Source organism: Lonchura striata, chromosome 13 (assembly GCF_046129695.1).
Source record: "Lonchura striata isolate bLonStr1 chromosome 13, bLonStr1.mat, whole genome shotgun sequence".
Lineage (NCBI taxonomy): Eukaryota > Metazoa > Chordata > Aves > Passeriformes > Estrildidae > Lonchura > Lonchura striata.
This window is the reverse complement of record NC_134615.1, coordinates 9,878,572-9,903,067: the sequence shown is the minus strand read 5'-3', so window position 1 is coordinate 9,903,067 and position 24,496 is coordinate 9,878,572. Positions and strand designations below refer to the sequence as shown.

The window sequence follows — 24,496 nt, the reverse complement described above, 5'->3', positions numbered from 1 at the left end:
CCGCCAATCACCGCCCGCTCCGCCAATGGGCGTGCAGCGCGGCGCTTCCTCGGCGCGGGCCAATGGGCGGTGCGCGGCGGCGGGGCGGGGCGGGGCGGCGCAGTCACATGACGGGGCGGCGCTGGCGGGGGCGGCGGCGGCGCGACCATGGTGAGGGCAGCGGCCGCGGGCGGCGCGGGGCCCCCGCCGCGGGCGGGCCGGGGACGGGGGACGGGCCCGGCCCGGGCAGCGCCCGGAGCGGCCACGCCGGGCCTGGCCGGGCCTGGCCGGGCCCGGGGCTGCAGCGGGCGCGGAGGCCGCGCGGTCCGGGCGGGCGGGGCTGCGGCGCGGGCCGGGCCCGCTGTGCCGGCGGCAGCGCTGCCCGCGGCCTGGGCCGGGTCCCCGCCGCGCCGCCCGCTCGCTCCTCGGGCCGCGGCGGAAGGCGGTGTTTTACCGGGAATCGCGGCCGTCCCGGCGGTCGGCTCCGCTCTCTTCGGCCGTGCTGCCCGCGTTAAACCCGGGCTTGTGGCATTGCCGGTTGTGTGTGCGTGTGCCGTGGCTGTCCGCTTTGCCTGCGCTCCGGTCCCTTCTAGCCCTCCAGGACCGCTGCCGTAGGCTTCCCGAGTAAAGTTCCTTTCTCTCCCGGCAGAAGAGGTGGTTGTGCATTGGTGGGCGCAGCTCCTTGGCGCTCTTTGCCGCAGATGTTGGAGATGTTGGTGTTTGTTATCAGGGAGGCGAGGGGCAGCCCCTTCTCCCAGGCAGTTAGCCGTACGACAGGAGGGCATGGCCTTAAGATGTGCCCGGGGGAGGTTCAGGTTGGACATTTGGAGGAATTCATTCACAAAGTGAATGTCTAGGGTGACTAGACATTGGAATGGACTCCCCCCGGAGGAGGTGGGGTCGCGGTCCCAGAAGGTGTTTAAGGAAAGACTGGACATTGGACATGGTACTCAATGCCATGGTCTGGCTGACAAGGTGGTGGTTGATCTTTCCAACCTCATTCATTCTGTGAAACCTGAAATTTTCACATGGAAATAATGTATACTGAGAAATACTTTTCAATCTTAAATGAAAATAAGGGGACAGGCAAGTTTCCTGCTAAAACCCAAATACCTTTAATTTGCCTTCAGTGGTGTGCAATATTCAATAAAATTTTAAGCAGCACTTGCTGTAACCACTGCAATGTGTAATTAGCCTAAGTGTGGCGTGTGAGCAGTACTAACAGTATATAGATAGTGGGACAGAAGATAACTGAATGCTTTATAAACAGGGGATTGCTAAGTTCTTAGGCTCTTGGAACAGACTTTTTTAAAAAGTTGTATTTATGTTGATCTCTGTATCTTTGAGGCTGGGCAAAACCTGAACTGTTACTTGAAAGGGGAATGTGAAATACTGAATTGGGTGAATGAGAAATGCTAAATCTATATAGCCACCAGTCTCTGTCCCCCACACAAATATTTTGTAATAGTCAATTATTCAGCAATGAAACTACTTTTCTTTGCCTGTCATTTCCACATGAACTGGCCAGACATTGTCTGGTCTCATGGCTTCTTTCTAAGAATAGCTGTTGTCAGGTGATTCAGAAAAAATAAAGTTACAGATGTTGAACATGGGATAATCACAGGTGTTAAACATGGGATAATTCCCTCTACCAAATTAGGCTCCCCTGTGATTTCCTGTGGCCGAGCTTGGTTTAAACCTTGAAGCTGAATGCATAAGTACCTTTAACATGACTTGTTTTAAGAGGGCTCTGGCTGCTTTTGATCATACCCTGAATAAAAAGTCCATCTCTTTAATACTTAATAGTGTCTTGTGGCTTCCTGTAGCAGTAAGCACCAGCTTCAACACGTGAAAAATGCTTTCATCTCTCTGAGCTCCTGTACTGTGAGATAGAAGTTCTGGAGCCTACAGTGTTGCAGAGAAATGCTTCCTGCATGGTATAAAATGTTTATGCTTTGGGTTTGTTTTTTTTGGGGGGGAGTAGTTCCCTCATTATGCTAACCAGCAGGGCACTGTGTGCAGCCAGGCTTCAGCTGTAGGCTGGCAGTGCCTTGATGTGCTGCTGTAGCTCAGCCCTCCTGTGTCTGGGGCAGCCTCGCCTGAAGTGTCTCAGCAGTGATGTGTTGGCAGTGGTGTCAGTAGCAATGGGAGGAGGCAGGAAAGCCTCCTTGGGTAAATGCCACTTGTGGTGTTCAGTAGAGGCAGTGAGCAAACAGGAGGAAGTGCCATGTGGAACAGGCTGTAAGCACATCAGTTAACTCAAGAAAAGGACTTGAGGAGATTAGATGAAAATGCACCTCAGAATGGAATGGAAGCACAACCATTATTAATACTCTGCATGCAGCTTGAGGCACCTGTGTGTCAGAACATGAGCTTTTAGACTTGACAAGCTCCCTGGAACTCTGCTCTCTTTCAGTACTGTGTCATTCTTGAGTACTCCAAGGTACCAGGTTTTTAAGTGAAATAAGTCAGCACATTGGTTATTATTTTGGGCCCTCTCTGGAGTGCAGCTCAGTGTCAAATACAGAACTAAAAATGAATCTATGGAGCTGGTGTTAGAAAATGAGTAAATCTTGCACAATAGGTGCAATATTTGGTTTGTATGTTCAGGAGGAATTGCTGTTATGAAGATAGTCATGATCTAGAATAATGTTTGCTGCTGCAGTAATGCACTTCCCTAATAGTTATCTGCAGGATAACTTGTATAACTATTCTGGTCAGCCAGTTTCAAGGTGTTTTGGGTTTAAAAAAATGGTTTTCCAAGGCAACTTACAGTTTAGTTTACTAGCCTTTATTAAAAAAAAAAAAAAAAAGCCAAAAAAACAAAACTTGAAAGGAACGAAAAGTACACCAAAAAAACCCACACCAAAAGCTAGCTTTCCTCACCCCCTCCCCCCACCAAATTAATCTGCTGGGAGTTTTGGCTTCCATAACTTGCATGTTACCCTGTTAGCCCTGTGTTCAAAGCTAGCAAAAGGCTTTTGTCTCCTGTGCAGAAGCTGCTGGTACACCTGGGGAGGCAGTTCTCTGTCCCTTCTCCATTGCTCCTTGCTTCCTTGTTGCCTCAGAGGAGAAAATGAGTAAAGCAAAACTCTTCACATCAGCTGTCCGTTTTTCTACAATGTTGGCAGCGTATCTAGTGTGGGTATAGCTCAGACATTTCTAAAGTGTAAATAGCTGCATAATTGAAGCTATAAATTGCTTCTCTTGTGCTCAGGCAGGGGTTTGTACCTTATTATACATGTAGTTGACAAGGCATGATATTCTGTACTGCTGCTTTTGCCTGGGGTCAAAGTGTCTTCCTCTTCAAAAGCTGATGTTCAAGATTGTTTTTGTAGATGGACCTAGGACTCCACAGTTGCTTTTTTGATAAAATGACACTTGAAAAAACAGTCTTATGTTACTAGGTTGGTAATTTAAGTGTAAGATACAGAACATAAACAGCTTTATTCGATATGGAATCTGACAGAACTGTGTTCCGATTCTGTGTGTGTCCTGCTGGGTGTCACTACTAGGCTTTTGCTCTATGTTCTCTTTCCTTCATTTGCTTTTTACCACCACATCCTCAAATTTCAGGCATTTGTTAGTAGGATATGTGTGTCTTGATGTGATCTTGTGTATCACTTGATAATAACCAGGTTATGTTTGGGAGCCCTTGCAGTTCTGGAGTTGAAAGCAGCTTGCCTTCTGAAGTTGGAAGAAAAGGGTAAGCTGATACATATTCAGACTTGAGAAAGTAAGAGTTGGAACTTGTTCACTAGTGCTGCTGTTAAGATGTTTTGTATTCCTGCAGAAATGAAGCTGCTACAAGCAACCCCTCAAGTGACACAGCTGCTCCTGTGGTAGGCTTTTGACAGCAGTGGAGGTTATTGTGCTACCCGTGCCACAGTAGATGCTGCAGTTGTCTTTTCTTCAGACATGAAGTATAGTGCCCTTGTAGTAATTTAGTCTGATCACCTTCTCAGTCTTTAAATCAGCACACATACAAACTTTCCTCTCTTAATTCTCCTTATCTTGGAGAGATATGGAAGAAATAAATTAATATATTGTGTGAATATGAAAATGCTTCTGTTGATGAATTCAGTACTTAGTCCCAGTGTTGAATACAGTGTGGGACCTGGCTGTTCAAATTTAGAGCGGAAGTGGAAGTATTCTCTGTCTTCTGTTAGTGCAGACAGTTTGGTGTGCAGCTGACACTAAATGAATGGAGCTCCCAACTTTTCCCCAACTGCTGCTAAACTACAGTGGCTAAAGATCTCTAAGATACAAGTGTATCTGCTGGGCTCATAGCTGGTATCATGAAAAGGATAGTTCAGAATTTGTAGCTGTGATTCTACAACCAATGTGTTTGCACACCCAAAGTAAGGAAGCCAGTGCACATGGATTCAGCCAAATACTTCTTGGGGTTATATGTATATGTTTCAGTAATGCTTTGGCTTGGTGTTGCTGTTAAAAAACCTTCTTTTCACAGCCCTGCTTTTAGTGTTTTATGTGGCTCTAGGCTGAACGGGGTGAATGGTAATCTATTAATCAGCTGGGCTTGTCTTACAGATTTTTTGATGGTTTACAGCCTAAACTGCTCTCCCAGCACTGACTAGCCTTGTGAACAGCTGAGGATGGAAAAGCAGGGTTGGTGGCTGTGTAAACTTAATGCCCATCAGTGCAAAGGGGCTTAAGAAATTGTGGTCACTGTTGATATTGCTGTATTGTTCCTAGCTGTGCTTTAATAGAGATTTGATATGGTCAGAGCATATGGCATTCAGCTCAATAGTGATTTATTTTCTCTAAAGCTCTGCTATGGATTCAGGGCACTGTTAAGTGTAACCAATGTTCTGGCATAGACATAATTCAGAAAGTCTGTTATGTGATGTTCTGATATTGATTACTGCACACTAGTCCCTGCACTGTAATGTTATGTTCCTTAAAAGTCTGATCTGCCATTGAATAATTGAAGCTTAGCAATTACAGCAAACTTCTGCTGGCAGAACATACTTGTTTCACAGTTTGAGGTTGTCTAAGGGTTTGTAGCTATTGAATTGCTTGGGAAATAGGTTCATCTAACCACGGTTGCTGCTTTTTCCATATGCTTAAATCATTTTTAGAAGACCTGGACATTTATTAATTATATATAGAGAGAGCTTTGTAAGAGGTGGAGTCACTAATTAGCAGAGATGGATTTTTCTGCTGACTAAATACACTTCTTAATTAGTTATTGTGCATAGTTGGAATATTACTGAGGCACACAGACTCACAGAAGTGTTGGTTGGCAGGAACCTTTTTCTCATATAACATCCTTGAAGCAGCTGTGTCACCAGTGTTGGATCAGACCAGCCTTGGTTTTGTCCAGCTGGGTAATTGAGGAGCTTCAAGAGCAGAATTTTGTTAGGACATGATCAAGGCAGGAACACTATTGCAGAGCATTCTGTTTTCTGTATGTGGGAAAGGATAGTGGGGAGATTTCAACTGCAGAGCAAGAAGCCTGTTAAATATGGGAAATAACAGAGGTGTGAAATGCTCTATTACCATTAAATTGGTGTTAAACTAAAACTTCCCTGCTTTAATAAAGGCCTCAATTTTAATCTGTCTTCAACAGATACTTCTGGGGACTCCTCATATGGGGCATGTGGGAGTTAGTACTGAAGATAGAGTTTTTAAAAACATTAGGGTGATGGAATTCATGGCCATGAATTCATGGCCCTTCCAGCTTGTTTCTGAAATGTAGTTAAAAGGAGACCAGGGACCTTCTGAGCACAGTGGATGAAGGGAACAAGTATAAATAGCTGAGAATTTACTGAAGGTGAAGGCTCAGAGAACCTGCTGTGCAAATGATTGTGCTTGGTATTTGTCATGACTAAAGAAGATGTAGCTGAAAATACCACATCAGTGCATTTGTCTCCAGCAGTATTTCAGAGGCCATCTGAAAACAAGCTGCAAGACTGAGAGAGGTGGAGATGCTCTAATGAGATGAAGGCTGGTCCTGAACAAGAGGTGGATGGCACTGTTTCCTTGTAAAGCCTTAGGGGGAAGGCTGGGTGCAGGTGGGGACAGCAGTAGGGGTTCTGATCTAAGTTTGGACATCTTAGCAAATATCTTAAAGATGCTTGTAGAAATTGATCTCATTATTGTGGTAGAGGGAGGGTAGAAGCTGTAGTAGGAGAAGGCCAGTTATAAGTGGATTGAGGGGAAGTATAAGGATGTAAGCAATAGATTTATTTAATATATTAGGCAAATGCAGTATGAACCTTGGAAAGTCAAAAGATAGTGAAAGTTTCAGTTGAAGGTATAGAATGTGTCTCTCTGAGGGGAAACAAGAGTATCACTCTGACAATGTGACTGGGACAAGGACACATGAATTGTTGTTTCTCTTCAGCTTTCTGATCCAATCTGCGAGTAGCTTCTACCTTCTGGAATGCAGTAACTGTACTTTATCCTTTGCTTATCAGAAACTTGTCCTGAATGGAATGGCATGGCTCAGATAGCAGTTGAGAACTTGTGACTTGTGAGCACAGAAAGCATCTGTGCAGTTGCAGTGTGTGGTCTGGGCACTGCTTTGAAGCTCTGTGGGCAGAAGTAACAACAGTGCTTCCCCTCAGCATAGTTGTGTCTCTGCATTCTCTTGGAGCTTTTCTTTTCAGATACTTGCACTGGGTTCTTGACCTCTAAATGTTGGAAAGGAAAAGTTGGCCCTGCTCTGCCCCTGTGGCTTTGCTGTGGTGCTTGCAGGCTGCCTGTAACCTCTCTTCAGGTTTTTGCAGGGCACTTGAGCTTTCTCCATTACATGTCACACAGCTATTTCTGACAACCACTCAGTGGTCCCACTGCAGCGTCACTTGCAGTGCATTCTGAAGTGTGGGAGTCCAGTTTTAGTCAAGTTATAAGCAGCTTCATTGAATTCTTTGTTTGGGTTTTTTTTTTCCTCCAGCCAACAACACAGCAATCTCCTCAGGATGAGCAGGAAAAACTCCTGGATGAAGCCATTCAGGCTGTGAAGGTGCAGTCGTTCCAGATGAAGAGATGCTTGGTAAGAATGTGACTTTAAAAGGCAATGAAGCTTCTTGTCTGCTAGGAATAAAACAGTAAATCAATACCAATCTCTAGTGCTATGAGGAAAATTAACCCTTTATGTATCTTTGTGCCAGAGACTTTGCCAATAAATGAGGCAACTGCTCATTGAGAGTGAGCCTTGGGTATTTCTTTGAATGTGTCTTCCTGATTTTGCTCCAGTATTTGACAAGATAAGTTAAAAGTCTACCTTTATAATTTATATGCTTGCATTTAAATAAACCTAAAATGAACTTTATTATGAGATCATTGTTTATGTCCACCATTCTGCTGTTCTTTTTCGTGTAGCCTTTTCTTGGTGTGACAGACTGAGAGGCTGCTGATGAATTTCCTGCTGCATAGGATCAATTTTGTACTGATTAACTGTAGACAGATGTGTGAATTCTTCTGTGACTGGAAAGCACCACAGGCTAGTGTTGTGCTGAGATTTTTGTCTGGGAATTGTAGCCAATTCAGGCAGATTATGTAATCACACGTAGCATTCTTGGGTTTGAGAAGCCTCAGCTTTTATTTGGAGAAACTGCTTCAAGTTGCAATGAAAACTTAAATATTCCCATATGTTTTCATGTGGCTAGCCAAGCTAACTTTGTTTGCAGCCAAATGACAGTAGCAAGAAGTGTAACACTTCTTCCAGTTTTGTGCTCAGTGGAATGCTTTGGAAATCTTTAAGTAGCTGCAGCTGTGCTTTTCACTGCTCTCTGTGATTAAGTGGCAGTATAAATACACTGAGTGGATCACACTAGCAGTTCTTTTTGTTCTCCCTCAAAACGTACTGCTACTCTTATGATGGGTTGCTCAAGTCTGTATAAGTGGTAGATTAGAGGTTTGTGGTTGTATCCTTTGATGCCAGGTGATTAAATGCACCAGAAGTGTAAGTTAGATGCAGACTAGCAAGGGGTGGCTTTCAGTGAGGTGTTCTTTATGGGTGAGAAGGAGGGGAAGGTGATGATGGCTGTGTGTATTGTCTGTCTCCTAGAGGTTTCTAGGAGATCTGTGAGATCTGTGCAAAACAACAGACCAGATTTGGAGGCGGGAAACACGTTCTATTTTGCTTGCTGGATAGAATCTGAGTGTTGGGTGGAGATTGCTGCATAGATTTTAGATTTTTCTACCATTAGCATTGCAATTTATTACTGTAGCTCTGTCTTCAGATGCATATTCTTATCACCTCAGGTAAAATGCTCACTTAGCATGGGTGGTGTAGTATAAGCTCGATATTAAACCACTTGAGTTTTTCTTCATAGATAAAAAATCCTGCAGTTGCCTAGTATCATTTCTAACAGACTTTTCTCTTTCCTCCTCTGAAGGACAAAAACAAGCTCATGGATGCTCTGAAACATGCTTCCAACATGCTTGGGGAGCTGCGGACTTCTATGTTATCTCCAAAGAGCTATTATGAGCTCTGTATCCTTTCAAGAGGAAACTAATAGTTGAAATATATTTGGAATCAGATATTCATCTGCTTTTTTTGGTACAATGTATCTTGTATTAAATACTTACTAGCACTTTTCTCCTCAGTGTTCAATTATGTGTATGTATTATAGGTTAATATACACTTTACTCACTCTTTAGTTTTTCTCCCTGGTGTAAAACAGGTCTTTCATATCTTCCTCTGGGAAGTTTCAGGAGTCTAATTCTAAAAACAATATCAGCTCTGTAAAATGCTTCTTTTATTCCCTTTTCTAATATGCTAAAAATTGATCAAAGGTTTGAGGTTAATTTTGCACATTTATCCCAATCATGATTACTGTTCAGAAGTACTGCCTGCTTAGGCATATTTGTATTTGGTTCAGCATTTTTCTTCCTAGGTGTGAATGAACAAGTTACTATGGAAATACGTTGTAGACAGTCTCACTTACAATCCTTAACTATGAGGACAAGACATGGCAATTTCTGATGAGCTACACTATTTGGAAGTCTACCTGACAGATGAATTTGCCAAAGGCAGGAAAGTGGCAGACCTTTATGAGCTAGTACAGTATGCTGGAAATATCATTCCAAGACTGTAAGTGTGTAGATGTTGGTGTGTGGCTTTGTTTGCTTTTTCTTTTTTAAACTGAATAGTTATCCAGCTCTGGGTGCAGGCAGTGATTGGCTTCTCAATCAGTTTACAGTGGTCAATAGTATTTCTGCCTATCTGGAGTGGATTACTGTGAAACTTCTGAGATTAGGCCACGAGTGCAGATGCAGAATGTCAGTTCTTCCTGTCAGTTTGTTAATTTTGCACATGACCAAGATGAAAGCACTTCAGTCTTGGCATGAAGTTGGCTTTTGGGTAAAGAGCTGGTCAGTGGAAGATAACCAAGTACTACATTCTGATCAGTGGGATGGACTATGCATGTATTAACTGTTCCACTTACCTGAGGATCTAGGTCTTGCCTTCTCCCACACAGTAGTTGCTTCATAACCTTCTGCCTTTTTAGAGAATAAGAAGGGTGAGAAGGAAGCTGAAAGTTTGTAATAGTCTTTGTGGTGTTTTGTTGTTTTTTTTTTGTTTTGTTTTGTTTTGTTTTTTTTGGTTTTTTTTTTTTTTTTTTTTTTGCAAAGTGGTAGCTTGCCAGAAATTATACTTGAAGGCTTGTGAGGCTTATATTTAAATATGTGACTGTTGAGCTGCAGTACATCTTTGACATAATCAGTTTTGGGATTTAGGTTTTGCTTGGTACTCAAGGTTTTCATTCCTGACCTTCTGTTCATGCCAGGAAGATGCTCTGGGCACATCAGGCTGTGTCTTCATGTAATTTCTGGAGCTTGGCTGATGGCTATCACAGTGTCCTCACCTCTGTGTGTAACCATCAGAATTGTCTTCCTGCCTGCTTGTAGCCTCTGGCTCTCCATGATGAGACTTGTGGTGCTTTCATGGAGGTCCTGTGCTTGGGACAGGCAGGGAGGAGCAGGCAGGGAGGGGTGAGGCCTCTAAACTGAATACCTGTAGGTTCTGAGTATTGTAGTTTTTTTCTTCTAAGCTGAAGGGGAGTCCAAATATACTGAAGCAGCAATCTTCTGCATCTCACATATTCCTGCTGCTTGTTACCTTAGCAGAGGTGCTGAGGGAATGAGTACAAAGCCAGTAGTTCCTATCTTGCCAGACTACAGTGTGAGAGAGGTTAAACTACTTCCCCATCATAGGTTGCTTATCTATGTGTGTCAGAACTGTGTTCAGTTTAGTGGGATGGTGGAAGTATAAACGAGCTGTTCTGAGAGCATTCAAAACTTTGTGAACATTTACACATTCAGTATATCAAGCATTGTAATGAGGTCTAGTGGCTGTTCAGACTTGCTGTGCTCTCTAGCAGATGAGAATATGAGTTGAAAGCTGACTAAATATCCTAAATTATGGGACCTAGGTGATAATTTTACTGCTTTTTTTGTGTTTTGGTAATCCTGCCATAATGGCCAAAAGGAACTATTGCCTTTCAGTGTGATGTTGTTTCTTTTTGATTTATTGTTTGATTCTGTGCCTTTTGCAGGTATCTGCTGATAACAGTAGGTGTTGTCTATGTCAAGTCATTTCCACAGTCCAGAAAAGATATTTTGAAAGACCTGGTGGAGATGTGCCGTGGAGTGCAGCATCCTCTTAGAGGCCTCTTCCTTAGAAACTATCTCCTGCAGTGTACCAGGAATATCTTACCAGATGAAGGCGAGCAAGCAGAGTAAGAAGGATGGACTATAATTTGATAAAATTATTGTTAATAGAGCCTATTTAAATTTTGTGTGACTTACTTCAGATTTGAGAGAAGTAGATATACTAGAATTCCACAGACTTGACAGGTGTTTTGTCTATTAAGAATTCCCTTCTAACATTAAAGTTCCTCACAAGTGAGGATATGAACCTTTCTTATGAACCTTTCTTATGAACCCAGAAATGGCACCCTCTAACCTTATAAAAACTTGTGTGTTCACCAGTGGCTGGAAGGATGAATCCCTCTGACAAACTTTTCTGTTCTTAACCTCTTATCAATTGCAGTGAAGAAACCACTGGAGACATCAGTGACTCGATGGATTTTGTGCTGCTGAACTTTGCTGAGATGAACAAGCTCTGGGTGCGAATGCAGCACCAGGGCCACAGCCGGGACAGAGAGAAGAGGGAGCGAGAGAGGCAGGAGCTGAGGATCCTCGTGGGAACAAACCTGGTTCGCCTCAGTCAGCTGGAAGGGGTTAATGTGGAGAGATACAAGCAGGTGGGATGGCTGTCCATCCTTTCTGACTTCTGCCAGCTCTTTCCAAACTAAACTAGTCTGGACTTCTCTTTGCTGCTCAAACTCCTCATACGAGGAAAATTTGTGAATACTGGTATACAACGTGTTCTCAGGCCAACGACATGTTTCTCACATTCTCCTGTAACATTCTGTCTGTGACAGTGACAAGAAATTCTAAACCTTTCCTTCTTGATTCCCATTTTCCTTGCAGAATAGTGGGTTAGTCTAAGGGATGTGTACACATCCAGTGTTCTGGGATAGACTTCACAAGTTGTGAGGCTGGGCTTACCAAAGCATTCAAGAAAGCTGTTACTATGTGAAATGACAGTGAAGGAAATGTATTATTTAAAAGTCTGTCCCTTGTAAGTTCTACCATACAGCTGCTAAAAGCAGCTTGGAGTCGTGCTGCTTAGACCCTGGGCATATGCCAGCAAAGTCAGTAGCACTGACTTACGAAATCAAAACTTTCATAATGTATGAAAGGGATAGACTTCTGAGATCAGTAGGTTTTTTTGGTTTTTTTTTTCTCTGAAGGATGGAACTGCAGAAAAATGGGACTTCTTATCAGAAAGTCTTTATGTAGAGAATCACCTGAGAGCTGTTAGAAATTCTGTTCTGCTTGGATTAAATGGATGTATGAATATAAACTTAGAAGGTAATTGTAAAATCACTGCAAGACCTTTTCTCCCCTATTACAGATTGTTCTGCCTGGAATACTGGAGCAAGTTGTGAACTGTAGAGATGCTTTAGCTCAGGAGTACCTCATGGAGTGCATCATACAGGTGAGCTGCTTAAGTTCAATTGCAGTGATGGGACACAAGGACACTTCTGTACACGTAGTCAGGTTCAGGTAGCTTTCACATCTTCCTCATGGACTGGAAAACTTATTCACTGGGACTTGTACACAGTGGCTTGTCCTTTATTTTTTACCAGATGGGCAGAGTGGAGATGGGTCCATTTTGTGCCCCTTCTGTTGCAGTAGCTTGTAAGCATCTTAGCAGTAGTGCCTGTGTTATGAGTTGTAATAGAGAGGTGGGCCCTTTAGTTACCTGTTTGTTTTATATCTCTTGCTTCATGCATTTACCCACTCATGGTCAGTTTTTTAGGCCAGAGTGTATTTACTGTGTGGCTATCTGCTTTAGAATTATTCTGTTGCATTTTTCTTCTATGTAACAATGGGCAAATTCAGTTTATAACTTGATGACTATTGATCTAAAACTTCAGGTTTTCCCAGATGAATTTCACCTCCAAACCCTGAACCCATTTCTCAGAGCCTGTGCTGAGCTGCACCAAAATGTGAATGTGAAAAATATAATTATTGCTTTAATTGACAGGTGAGTGATCAAGGGGGTGGAACTTGACTCAAAATTAAGTTTGTGTTGTGCACAAGCAGATGATAATTCTTCTATCATTTGAATATGTTTAATTTTTGATATCACTTCACTGTTTCCATGTCTTTCTATCAGCTGTAATTAAAGCTGTGAAGAATATTATTTCTGTAGCTTCTACTCTCTGGACTCTGCTTTTACAGCTTCCAATGAAACCTGCTTTATGAACTGATTAAGACTTGTAAACAGATTAAGCCAGGAAGCAGCCCATTTAGTATTGAGCAGTTTCATGCTTCAGAACTGAAGTGACAGCAGTGCCCTGCTTTGACAACCACATCACTCATAGGTACCTCTTGGAATCTTGAAGATCCTAATGGCTAAATCATCTGTCAGGAATACTTCACCTTGCAGGGTCAGAGATCAGAGAACATAAAAATGCTTCTTCAGAACAGAACTAGTAGAAAATGGAACTACCTTCTTAATTCTTACCTTGACATTTTCCCTCAAAAGCATGTTTTTCATGTGGAGATACTGCTTAAAACTGCTTGCACTGAGTTCAGATTTGGGGGAGAAATCATAGACTTCTTTGTGTTGGAAAAGACTTTTAAGGTCAAACTGTAGTTTTCATTTGTACCCTGAAAGGAAACAGATTTGCAGTGAGCACCTGCACTTTCTTACTGCAGAAAGGAAGTGCACTTGCATGGTTTGTCTCAGGCTGTAGAAAAATCTTGTCCTTTGCATTTGCATCCAGACATGTACCTTCATACATCTGGTCCATGCACCAATGTATGGACTTGAGTTAGCACAGGCATCTTAGATCCTCCTGGCATTCAGCATTGGGTAGAATTGCTGTATCCTCTCTTAGTGCCTGGAGAGGACTTGTGTGTATTGGGTATGACCAGTACAACTTAGGATCTTGAATTTTTTATTTACCAAGTCTGTAGTTTGTCTTCTCCAAGTTATGTCAGATTTATATGTTCAAGACTGTGTTTTTTTTGGAATCTTTCAGTGTTTGTGCATTTGGCAAGAGATACTGTGCTGTCTTTGCTGCCTTCATACAGGGATATTCACAGGAGTTTTTTAGTTTCCCACACTTAGATGCTGTGGCTCAGATTTTTTGTAATTTTGTTAGCTTAAAATAAACCTCCAAAACTGTAAACCCCAAATACCACAAACCCCCCAAATCCCAAAAAATGTTGCCTGTAACTGATTTCTGAGACTATCTTGATTACTTTTAAGAGAGGTCACAGGATATTTTGTTAGGCTCTTACACTGGAGTGTGGCAGTGCCATTCTTGTGAGAAGGCTTTCCTTGTGTAGCTTTTGCTGTCCTGTTAAACTCGGTATCACCTCCACAGTAAGGTTTTTGTGTTGTTACTGTTACAAACACAAGTAAGTGACTGACCAGCAGTGACCCTCTGTCCTCCCAGCCTTACCACTGCTCAGGTTTGTTGGGCCACTGAAGGCTTCCAGAGCTCTCTCTTTGGGATGTGGGACAAGGGCAGAAAGGTGATTGTTATCTTTGTAGTATGGCAGCTTGGGATTTTGACTGTAATGTTCCTGCCAGTGTTGGAGCATATGAATGATCTGTTCTTGGAATCCATGCATGTAGGGAGGATGTTGCTCTTGTGTTTGGGTTGGAGTCAGTAGCAGCAATGGCCAGGAGCTTCAGTGTTGTAGTTGAGATATTAGGCTGCCCTGCTTAGGTTGTGCCTCTTGGCATTTCTCATCTTTGTTTCAGCTGGCATTGGCTAATTGAATCTGAACATCAATGACTGCTGAAGAAATGTGTGAAAATTTTATCCTTATTCCCATGGGGCTTTCCTGCTGAAGCAATCTCATCAGATAGTCTTGCTGCTTTGGGATCTTAGTTGCCTTACTAAACCATTCATGACTTTTAATTATGCTACCATCTGCCTGCAGCTTGTTCATACCTTGTAGCATTGCTGGCTTTACACTGTGCTATTGCCAAGGAAAGCTGCCTTGTGCCTCTAAGAAAAGGCAGTGATTGTTTCTGGCTTTAGAAAGTCTGCTTCTTATCACCCTAATCAAATATAAGAATAGTTCAATGGCTTATTTTTCCTGGCAGTGAAGTTTTTTTTGCCTCCTGGGCTTTTCTTATGTGTCTCTTTATTTCAGGTTCAGAATCAAAATTGGGAAACCCTGCAGAAAGAATTCTTAAAAAATTAATGCAATGCCTTTTCCTAAATATTGTTGTAGTTCTTTTTCTAATTCAGAATATAATAATCTCAATAATTAGAAAGTCAAGATAGCAGTACTGAGCTTCTTAAGCTTCAACTCTGGTAAGGTGAATAGTGGTGCTTTCTATCCTGTATCTCATTTTTGTAGAAATGGTGCTTGGCATGACTTTCTCCTCTTACAGATAAAAATAGCTCTCACCATCTCCTGAATGCTTGCTGGATGGCAATTTCTGTTCCCAACCCCCAAAACCTAATATTCTTCACTTCTCCAGTCTTCTTAAGTTCACTTTGTCTTTTGTTCTCTGCAAATAGTGTAAGTTACAAATATGTTGGTTGGTCTTTAGTGACAAAGAATAGTTAAGTCAGCATATTACTTCTGTGTGTGGTTTTTTTTTTTCTGGAGGCTGTTTTGTGGAGGATGCTATTGGGAGTCTAATTTCAGTAATGTCACTGATTGAATAAATGCAGGATATTTACTCTTCCATCAGCCTACTCTATACCTCTTTATCTGTTTGAAAAAACAGAGCACTTGCTTCTAGCTGAAGAACATCAATTAGGAAATGTCCTTCCTGTTCCTTCTTCACCTTGCCTTTTCTGTCAGCACTCTTTTCCAGGACTGATAGTTACCAGGCTCAGTTGCTCATATGGCTTCTGACTTCCATTAATTTATTTTTTGCTTGTAATAGAGCTTCCAAATATACCTAAAGGACATGCTTTTTCTGTCAGTCCCTCTTTCTGCTCTGTATTTGAGGAGTGGAAAAGCTATCCTGACCAAGCTGCTTTCCTTGCTCTGTCACCAGGTTAGCTTTATTTGCACATCGTGAAGATGGACCTGGTATCCCAGCAGACATCAAACTGTTTGATATCTTTTCACAGCAGGTTGCAACTGTTATACAGGTATGTTGGATATCCCTGGATGCAGTTTTGGGGTTGGTTTTTTGCAAAGTTCTGTGCTTTAGTATCAACTTCGTGCTGTCTTAAATTTCAGTCTCGGCAGGATATGCCCTCAGAGGATGTGGTGTCTTTGCAAGTTTCTCTCATTAACCTGGCTATGAAATGCTACCCAGACCGTGTGGACTATGTTGACAAGGTGTTGGAGACTACTGTGGAAATATTCAACAAACTTAATCTGGAACAGTAAGTGCCTCTTGCATTTCCTTTGGCATGGCAATTAATACCCTAAAATCAGGCCTTCTGTGTTTCATCATGTTTGGTGAGATAGCAGAGTCATGCTCTGGGTGTGTAAGGTCACTGCTTCTGGACTGAGCTGCAGCAGCCCTGATAAACTCCTGACTAACCAGGACTTGCTCCCCTGTGCATAAGTTGTGCTGTCCATCCACACTACATGTGTGCCTTTTGTAGGCATCCCTTACAGCACTCTGGAGTTCTGCTATTGTTGTGTTTGCAGCAACACTCTGCTTCTGCTGGTAGCAACTTAAAACATGCATGTCCCAAAGAGCAAGATCTGACTTATTTTGGTACTCATTTCCTTTCTCCCTAGCACCAAGTTGCTTGGTGGTTGTTGTATACCTCAGAATTGATACTCTGAAGCAGATTTTAAACCTGTCTACATGTGTGAGCTGTTGATTAATTGTATTTTTTGTATGTATTTTCTTTTAGTATTGCAACAAGCAGTGCTGTTTCAAAGGAGCTGACTAGACTTTTGAAAATCCCAGTTGATACTTACAACAATATCCTGACAGTTCTGAAACTAAAACATTTTCACCCACTCTTTGAATACTTTGATTACGAGTCCAGGAAGAGCATGAGTTGTTACGTGCTTAGCAATGTATTGGATTATAACACAGAAATTGTGTCCCAAGAACAGGTATGATATAAGTTTATTTGAAAATCTAGGTATTTAAATGATTGTTCAAAGACCTGAAAACACACTTAGTGACTTCATGCAGGCCGTGCTTGGTTTCCAAGCCTGCATGCCCCTGCTTCCCCTGGCACAGGCCTTGTACCACTTGGTAATTCTTCCTCCTTTGTTCTTAAATGTCTTTGAACATCTTACCTAACCTCATCCTAGAGGCTACTTCTGATTTACCACACCTCAGCCTAGACAGTAATCTCTTAGGTGTGAAAAAAGACCCTGAATCCCTTTAAAACTGGGTCTGCTATCTAAGAAGGCTGCATAGCCTTTGGAATCTGAATTTCTTCTGCACTGCTGTTCTGCCCTGTCCCACTTGTGCTGAGAGGGACTCTTCTTCAGGGTGTAAGGCACATATGTCAGAAGCATCACCACGATGGCTGTAAAGATGTTCCCAATTTCTGGCAGTTTATGCTTATAGACTACTGTAGTTTAAACAGAGCTTCTATTGCCTTTACCAGGTTGATGCTATCATGAATTTGGTGTCCACACTGATCCAGGATCAACCAGATCAGCCTGCTGAAGATCCTGACCCTGAGGACTTTGCGGATGAGCAGAGTCTTGTGGGAAGATTTATTCACTTGCTGCGTTCTGATGACCCCGACCAACAGTACCTGGTTGGTGACTGGTGCTTCTCAATGTCTGTGCTCTCTGAACTGTCACAGTTCTTGCATTACTGACTCTACAAGACTTGAGTAAAGCTGGGAGCTGGGGCATCACTGCTCTGGCTCTACAAACTCAGCAGAGAACATTATGTATGACACCTTTAGTGGTAGGATAATATGTTGTTTATTCAGAAAAAGCAGATGAGTACTTAAGCATTTGTTGATGGAAAATTTTCATCCCATGAGGTTGCAACTATCTGTATTGGTTTGTGGAACTCCTAATGTTCTGACAACTTCATATAACCGTTTATTGAAAACGCAGAGCAAGTGCTGTTTGGAGTGCTATGCTATTTGTGTATTTTGATACCAAGAGAATGCAAAAAACCTCAGAAAATACAGCTTAGTGTTTTTGGCCTTAGGAATTTTAATTTCTGTAAGGATGGAGTCTTCATACAGCATGTAGTATCCTGCAGCTTGGTTCCAAATGCTTTTCCTCACTGCTTGGTTCATCTGTAGCAGTAGATTTGACATGTCTTTGAAATTTGTGCATTATGGTACCTGTAATGGTTTGAGTTGATCTATGGCAGGTTAATGTAGTTCTGTTGTTAATTTGCTGTATCTGGCTTTAGGGAGGTCACTTCAAATAAACTATCTTGAGAAGTGTGTGTTGGAGTAGAGGGTCAGGGATATTCTGCCTGTGCTGGATCTGCTGGAGAAGCTGGCAGAAGCTGTGATGAAGTTGGATCTGCTACAGATGGCAGTTAGCTCATGTCAGAGTCAGGCCTGCTTAGGGACTACTGTGAAGTTACAGTTTGTGCCTGAAATAAAACACTGTATAAATAGTGAGAATAGAGCAACAGAATAAAGTGCAAGCTATACATAACACAACTAGCATTGATTTAGCTTGGCTTTAAGGTCTGGTATAAAAAACTAGCTTGAAGTGTAATGAAACTTCTGTAATGGAGAGAAGAATAACTTTACAGGAACTGCAGTCAGTTGTGTTTCAGGACTTTATTACTGGATTAAAGCAGAAAAGGTTTTTTTTTTCCTTATAGAGAACAAAGCTTCCCTCAAAGGAATGCTGGCACCAACGAAATTAATATTTCTACCCCAAAAGAATTTACATAGCTAGAGATGTTGAAGCTGTTTCTGCAAAGATTCTGTGTGTCAGTCTGTCTTTCTCATCTAGCAGTGCTTTGCTTTAATCATGCTGACCCCCTTTAAATGCCATCAAAGGACTTGTCACATTATCTTTTAGGTACAATTCTATGAGCTACTTAACACCTTTTACTAAAAATGCTTAATAGCTCCCTCAGCATCACAAATGCATGCATCAAATTTTTCTACAATACAACAGCAGCAGGAAAAATCCAAGGTTATAGGATTTTCACAGTATCTCACTTTAAATTATGCATTCTGTATGGAAGAGATATGAAATGCAAATTCAAACAGCTTAGTCCAAGTGTGTTAGCCAGAGTGGCTAACCAATGTGTAATGGGTGATTACAGACCTCTGTATATTCATGTTATTTACATGAAATCCACATCTAATCTAAAAATACGTTTAGGATGGGGCATTGTACTTCCCTTGAGTGCATGTTTGTATGAAGGATTCTCTGAGCTCACAGTGCTTCTGTTTTAGATCCTCAACACTGCCCGGAAGCACTTTGGGGCAGGGGGGAACCAACGCATTCGTTTCACGCTGCCGCCCTTGGTTTTTGCTGCCTACCAGCTTGCTTTTCGCTACAAAGAGAACTCCAAAGTGGTAAGTTCACCTCTAGCTTGTTCTTGTATGCTTGCTTGGCTTTATTTGCTTGAAAATGTATTTTGTCTGGCCGCATAAATATGCTCAGACTTGATACAGAAGGCTAGTTTTGTTTGGGTTTTTTCCCAAGGTTTGAATGCTTTATAATTTAATGAAGATTTTTATCAAGTCATAGGAAATTACTTTAGTACTTGAGAAGTGAAGAAGTAGAAATTGGCTAGTTTTGTTTATTCATTTAGGTGACTGATTATGTAACTTTACTAGAGACCAGAACTGATGGCATGAAACTGATTTAAATCTGAATATTGAAATGTATCAATTTCTAAATTGTAGCTTTGTTATTGTAATGTTTCTAAAACTAAAAAAAAGCACTTGCTTTAACTTGTACAGTAATAATAAAAGTGTACGTTAAAATAATGACTGATCCATTTTGGCTCTTAAATGTTTTCTGATTGAGATGGTTACCTTAAATATGTATTTCCTTTATTGTGGCTGTTATATTATGGGGAAATAAGGTTAAATATGTGTTAAAAAACTCTTCAAAATTTTCTTCCGCTTCTGATTGCTCTGAAGAGAAGTTTTTTCCCCTTGGCTAGCTAGGCTTCTGCTGGGTTTTGTGCTAAGCATAGCAGTTCAGTGTAGTCTTCTGAAGAAGCCTCTTATGAGCTGGTAGGAAAAGTAGATGTGAAATCTTTGTAAATTAAAGAAATACTTTGTGCTGATCCCCTGAAGCTAGCACTGTACTGCTGGAGTGACTGGAGTGGCATCAGAGGGCAACAGACTGGAGCACTTAGCAGATCTTAGTACAATTGAGATTCTCTTTTCCCTGTAGCTCTTGTTCAAGCCTTTACTTGCTTTCCTTGTTTAGGATGACAAATGGGAAAAGAAGTGCCAGAAGATCTTCTCATTTGCTCATCAGACCATCAGTGCTCTGATCAAAGCAGAGCTGGCAGAGCTGCCTCTCCGACTCTTCCTGCAGGGAGCATTGGCTGCAGGAGAGATTGGCTTTGAAAATCACGAAACTGTGGCATATGAGTTCATGTCCCAGGTGAGTGTCGCAACTGTTAGAGCTGGTGTCCTGTGCTGCCTTTAATTTGATTTGGGTAGGTTTGCTGGACACTGAACCATCTGGTGTGATTAAAACACCTGAAATGATGGACAGCTAATGCTACTAGGTAGAAACTCCTCATTTCATTCTTGCTTCCCAGGCTGCTGTGGAATTAAGCTCCATTGCTACTGATTTGAATACTCAGTCTGACAACAGTGGTATGTTGCAATGCTGCCTCCTGCTCGTGTAGTTGGCTCACTGGAGGAGTATAGTTTCTCAGCATAAAATGCTCCTTCACTGCTTCTGTCTCCAGCTCCTGATATCCAGCTGGTATTGCCCTGACCACAAGCACTCTTTGGAAGTTTTCTAAAATCTGCAGTGTTCACAACTGCTATGCTGGGTTTTGCCAATTAAAATCCTTGTATTGGAACCTATTATAAACTACTTTGAAAATCTGTTTGAACTTGTGACTTAGTCTTAAGCCTTATTTGTTGCAAAAACCTTCCCTTCCTACCCATCACAAAGAACCAATGTGTTCCATGTTATCCATGTTGTAGCTTTGTCCTAATTTTTCCTCTAATACTGCTACTAAATGCATGTTTTTAAACAGAGTTGCTGATAAGCTAGGTTTGCTCACTGTGTTGTATCAGTTACTGTTGTAGCACAGTTCTGACTATGAGAGCAGCATGGCAATTATATACTTTCCCTTAGAGATACTGTTCAAGATTTGTCTGTCCTCTGAAGATTCTTCATCCATGTAGCAGCAGTGCACGTGTTTTTCTTACCTACTCCGTCATCACTGACCTGCCATCAACTTCTGCTCTGCTATTTTGTGTATTTCAAAGAACCAAATCTTCTTCAAGGACTATTTCTGTTGAAGTTGTGTGTTTGAATAGGTGCTTGAAATGAGGAAAAGGTCTTCAGATTATATGTGGGATCACACTTGTTTGCTATGACCACTTGAATACTGTTTCATGTAAGACTTTTTTTGGACTGTGGATTTATTTGATTTTACACCCTCCATGAAAGATTTTTTTCCTGCCTGAAGCTTTTAACAAATGCAAAACTGGACAGTTTCTTGCTGTGTGAGTAGCAAGTGATTTTTTTTTTTTTTCTGATGTATTCTGATTGAGTCTTGCTTTCTCCCTTATCTAGGCCTTCTCTCTATATGAAGATGAAATCAGTGACTCAAAAGCACAACTGGCTGCAATCACCTTGATAATTGGGACATTTGAGAGGATGAAGTGCTTCAGTGAGGAGAACCATGAGCCTTTGAGGACTCAGTGTGCACTGGCAGCCTCCAAGCTCCTGAAGAAGCCAGACCAGTGCCGAGCTGTGAGCACTTGTGCCCATCTGTTCTGGTCTGGCCGAAACACTGACAAGAATGGAGAGGAGGTAAGAACAAAGTGACAGCAGTGGGAGAGACACATCCTGCCTCAGTAATAGTTATGCCTTCCTTCTGTAGGCACTTCTGAAATAGATATATTGGTGAAGTAGGTTTGAGTGAAATTTATTCTAATACATGAAACTTCTAAAACTCACTGGAGTATAACCTGCATAAATAAAAATAATGGAGAAAACTCTAATTAAGGGTGGAAGTACCAGGCAAGCTTTTGAGTGTTAGCTAGTTAAAGGCTAGTTGACTGGACTGCACTTTGCTTGTATTTATTATGCATCAATTTGCATGTGAACTACTAAACTTGCAAATTACAGATACAAGTTGTTGAAGTAAAGATAAAAAAAAAAAACTGTGTTCTTCAGGGCTTGTCACATAAGCTGTTGTCATTTTAAAGAGCAGTGTTTGAAACATATTTTCCAAAGTATGCATTATGGTGCATGCTACAAAATTGAGTTAATTGATCTCATAATTGTAGGCTTTCAACAACTGTTCATGCTACTGTGTGATTTGACAAAATCTAAAAATCTAATGTTGGTGGCAGTCAGGCAGGGTGGGCTTTCTGTGACATCTTGCTCTTTGCAGTCTGCGTAGTTTTGTGTTTCTGTGGCAGACCCCCAGGAAATTACTTGGGTGCCAAGGGAAGAGATACTGGAGCCCCCTAAGGTTCTTTTATTTCTTGTAACTTTGGTGTTTTTCCTTCTAGCTTCATGGAGGAAAAAGAGTGATGGAATGCCTAAAGAAGGCTCTGAAGATAGCAAATCAGTGCATGGACCCTTCTCTGCAAGTCCAGCTTTTCATAGAAATTCTGAATAGATATATCTATTTTTATGAAAAGGAAAATGAGGCGGTGAGTGGTAATCCATTCTCTGTTGCATCTGTTTTAAATAATGTTTCTTTAAGCTCTTCATTCAAACTTACAGCACAAATTCTCTTCAGCTTGCCCTGTAGTCTCATGAGAGTTCTTGTGATAAGAGGGGAGTCAATTCTTGATGAGCAAAAAAAAAGTATTTGTTCTCCTCACATTGGGGGAAAATGTTCGCTGTTCAGTTATGAATTTAAATATTGTGAGACTCATATACCTAAAATATTTTAGATTAAAATTTACTGGAACTGAGGTGAGAAAGCAGTAAGATTCTAGCTTTAGAGGTACCTCACTCAATGTGTACATAAAGGAAAGAAAATTCTTTACAGGTGTTCATGGTCACTGCTGACTCTGCCAGGTTGGTGTAAGCTTTAGTTTCACAAAATAGATATGACACCATATGTACTCAACTTAAATTGTGTGTGTATAATCTGAGTTAGTCACCTGATCCATTTTCTGTTAATAGATAAAGAAGAGTTATCCAGTTTGAAAAACCTGCTTGGGCCAGTAGACATCAGGGTCTTCTCTGATGTCTGCTCTCAATCAATGACATTAAAGAATACCCTGCAGTTCTAAAAGAATTCCTAAAGAAATCTGAGGGATTTGCTGAATTTCCAATAACTGAACTGGCTTCTCAGTATAGGGGTGCTCTAGTATAGGTGATGCTATATCTGATGGAGATGAAAATAAAGCTTTGAATTTCAAAGCACTTGGCAGATGTAAAAATATTCTCTGGGTACTCTGGTGGCCCTGCAGCACATTTTGTGTAGTGCTGAACTTCAGCCTGTAGGCAGCCATGACTTGTTATCTAAGAATAACTTTAAATCTGATATTGCCATCCTGACTTACTTCTATAAGAAACAATTATCTCACAGTGCACATACAATCTGATGGTGTGTGCCATTTGTTTGAAGATTTTTAAATTTGTATTGAATACACTGGAAAGCTGGAATAGTTACAAAGCTGTCGGGCTAATGACAAGTTTTTCACCTTTGCTGGGATGGGAGTGTTTCCACAGAACTGTGAAATTGGAAGGGTCCTGTGCAGAACCAGAGAAGGCAGTCCCCAACAGTTTGTCTGCATACAGTCTTTTCAGCATTTTGAGGGATTGTCCAAATACAAATAGCTTAAAGACAAGTCCATCAAATCTAATGTCTGTGCACTTGTACACGGGTGGTGTTGATGACTTCTGTTTTATGTTCTGTAGGTGACAATTCAGGTTTTGAATCAGCTTATACAGAAGATCAGAGAAGATCTTCCAAACCTTGAGTCTACTGAAGAAACAGAACAAATTAACAAACACTTTCACAACACACTGGAGCACTTGCGTCTGAGGAGGGAATCACCAGAATCTGAGGGGCCAATTTATGAAGGTCTTGTTCTTTAGAAAGACACTCACTGTACCTGTTTTCATTTACATACCATATTTTTTTTTAAGATAGGTTCCTAGGTTGTGCCTTTCAGAAATGTCAAGTTAACATTCATGTGTTCAGTCTGGCACTTCAAACACTTGTGTTGAGTACTCTAACAAATTTGGAAGGTTGGACCAGCAACTACAGGTTTCATCAGTTAGCATGGCTGAAACTTTTTTGAAATCCATGTGACATGGTAGGGCTCTTCATTTCTGATTTCTGTCTGTTCACTGTTGCTTCTGTAGCACTAGAGCTCTAAACTGGCAGTGACTGTCAGCTGAAACTGTGTCTGATCCTTACAGAGCATCAGATTTTTGGGATTATTGTATGTCAAATTCTGCTTGTGCTTTTCTTTTAATGCGAGTTAAGACTAAGTGTAATATTTTTCCCTAAAACTAGAATATATTAATGCATGTTTGGAGAGTTTTAAAGTACCATGTTCAAAAACAGAAGTTATATTTTGCATATTAAGGCTCTGTGACATTCAGTGAGGGCCAGTACTGTGCACAGGGCATATTTATCAAGATAATTTTGTTCCAAATAGTATAAAAAAAATAGAGAAATTTCAATCTATATAGATATGTATAACCTTCATTACTGTAAATTTAGGGGAAAATGCATTACACAAGTTTATTCAGTATCATGATTTTGCACCGGTGAAACAATAAAGTTGCTATTAACACCTGTTGTTTCATGTCTCTTCAGAGCCCACTTTGAACCCAAAGCTGATGTTAAACCTTCTGATAGAAGTGAAAGACCTTTGGT

General features: G+C 41.3%; 1 protein-coding gene across 1 annotated transcript; it reads left to right on the top strand.

The window, feature by feature from the left end:
• Positions 1-93: 93 nt before the first annotated feature.
• Positions 94-24,413, top strand: VPS35 (VPS35 retromer complex component). The gene is made up of 17 exons (XM_021540485.3): positions 94-150; positions 6,902-7,000; positions 8,349-8,445; positions 8,923-9,046; positions 10,512-10,694; positions 11,009-11,222; positions 11,939-12,022; positions 12,465-12,574; positions 15,569-15,665; positions 15,757-15,905; positions 16,389-16,596; positions 17,103-17,258; positions 18,888-19,010; positions 19,879-20,058; positions 21,214-21,453; positions 22,161-22,304; positions 23,527-24,413. Exons 1-17 carry the CDS (start codon positions 148-150, stop codon positions 23,704-23,706), a joined length of 2,391 nt encoding a protein of 796 aa, XP_021396160.1. The 5' UTR covers positions 94-147; the 3' UTR covers positions 23,707-24,413.
• Positions 24,414-24,496: the final 83 nt, after the last annotated feature.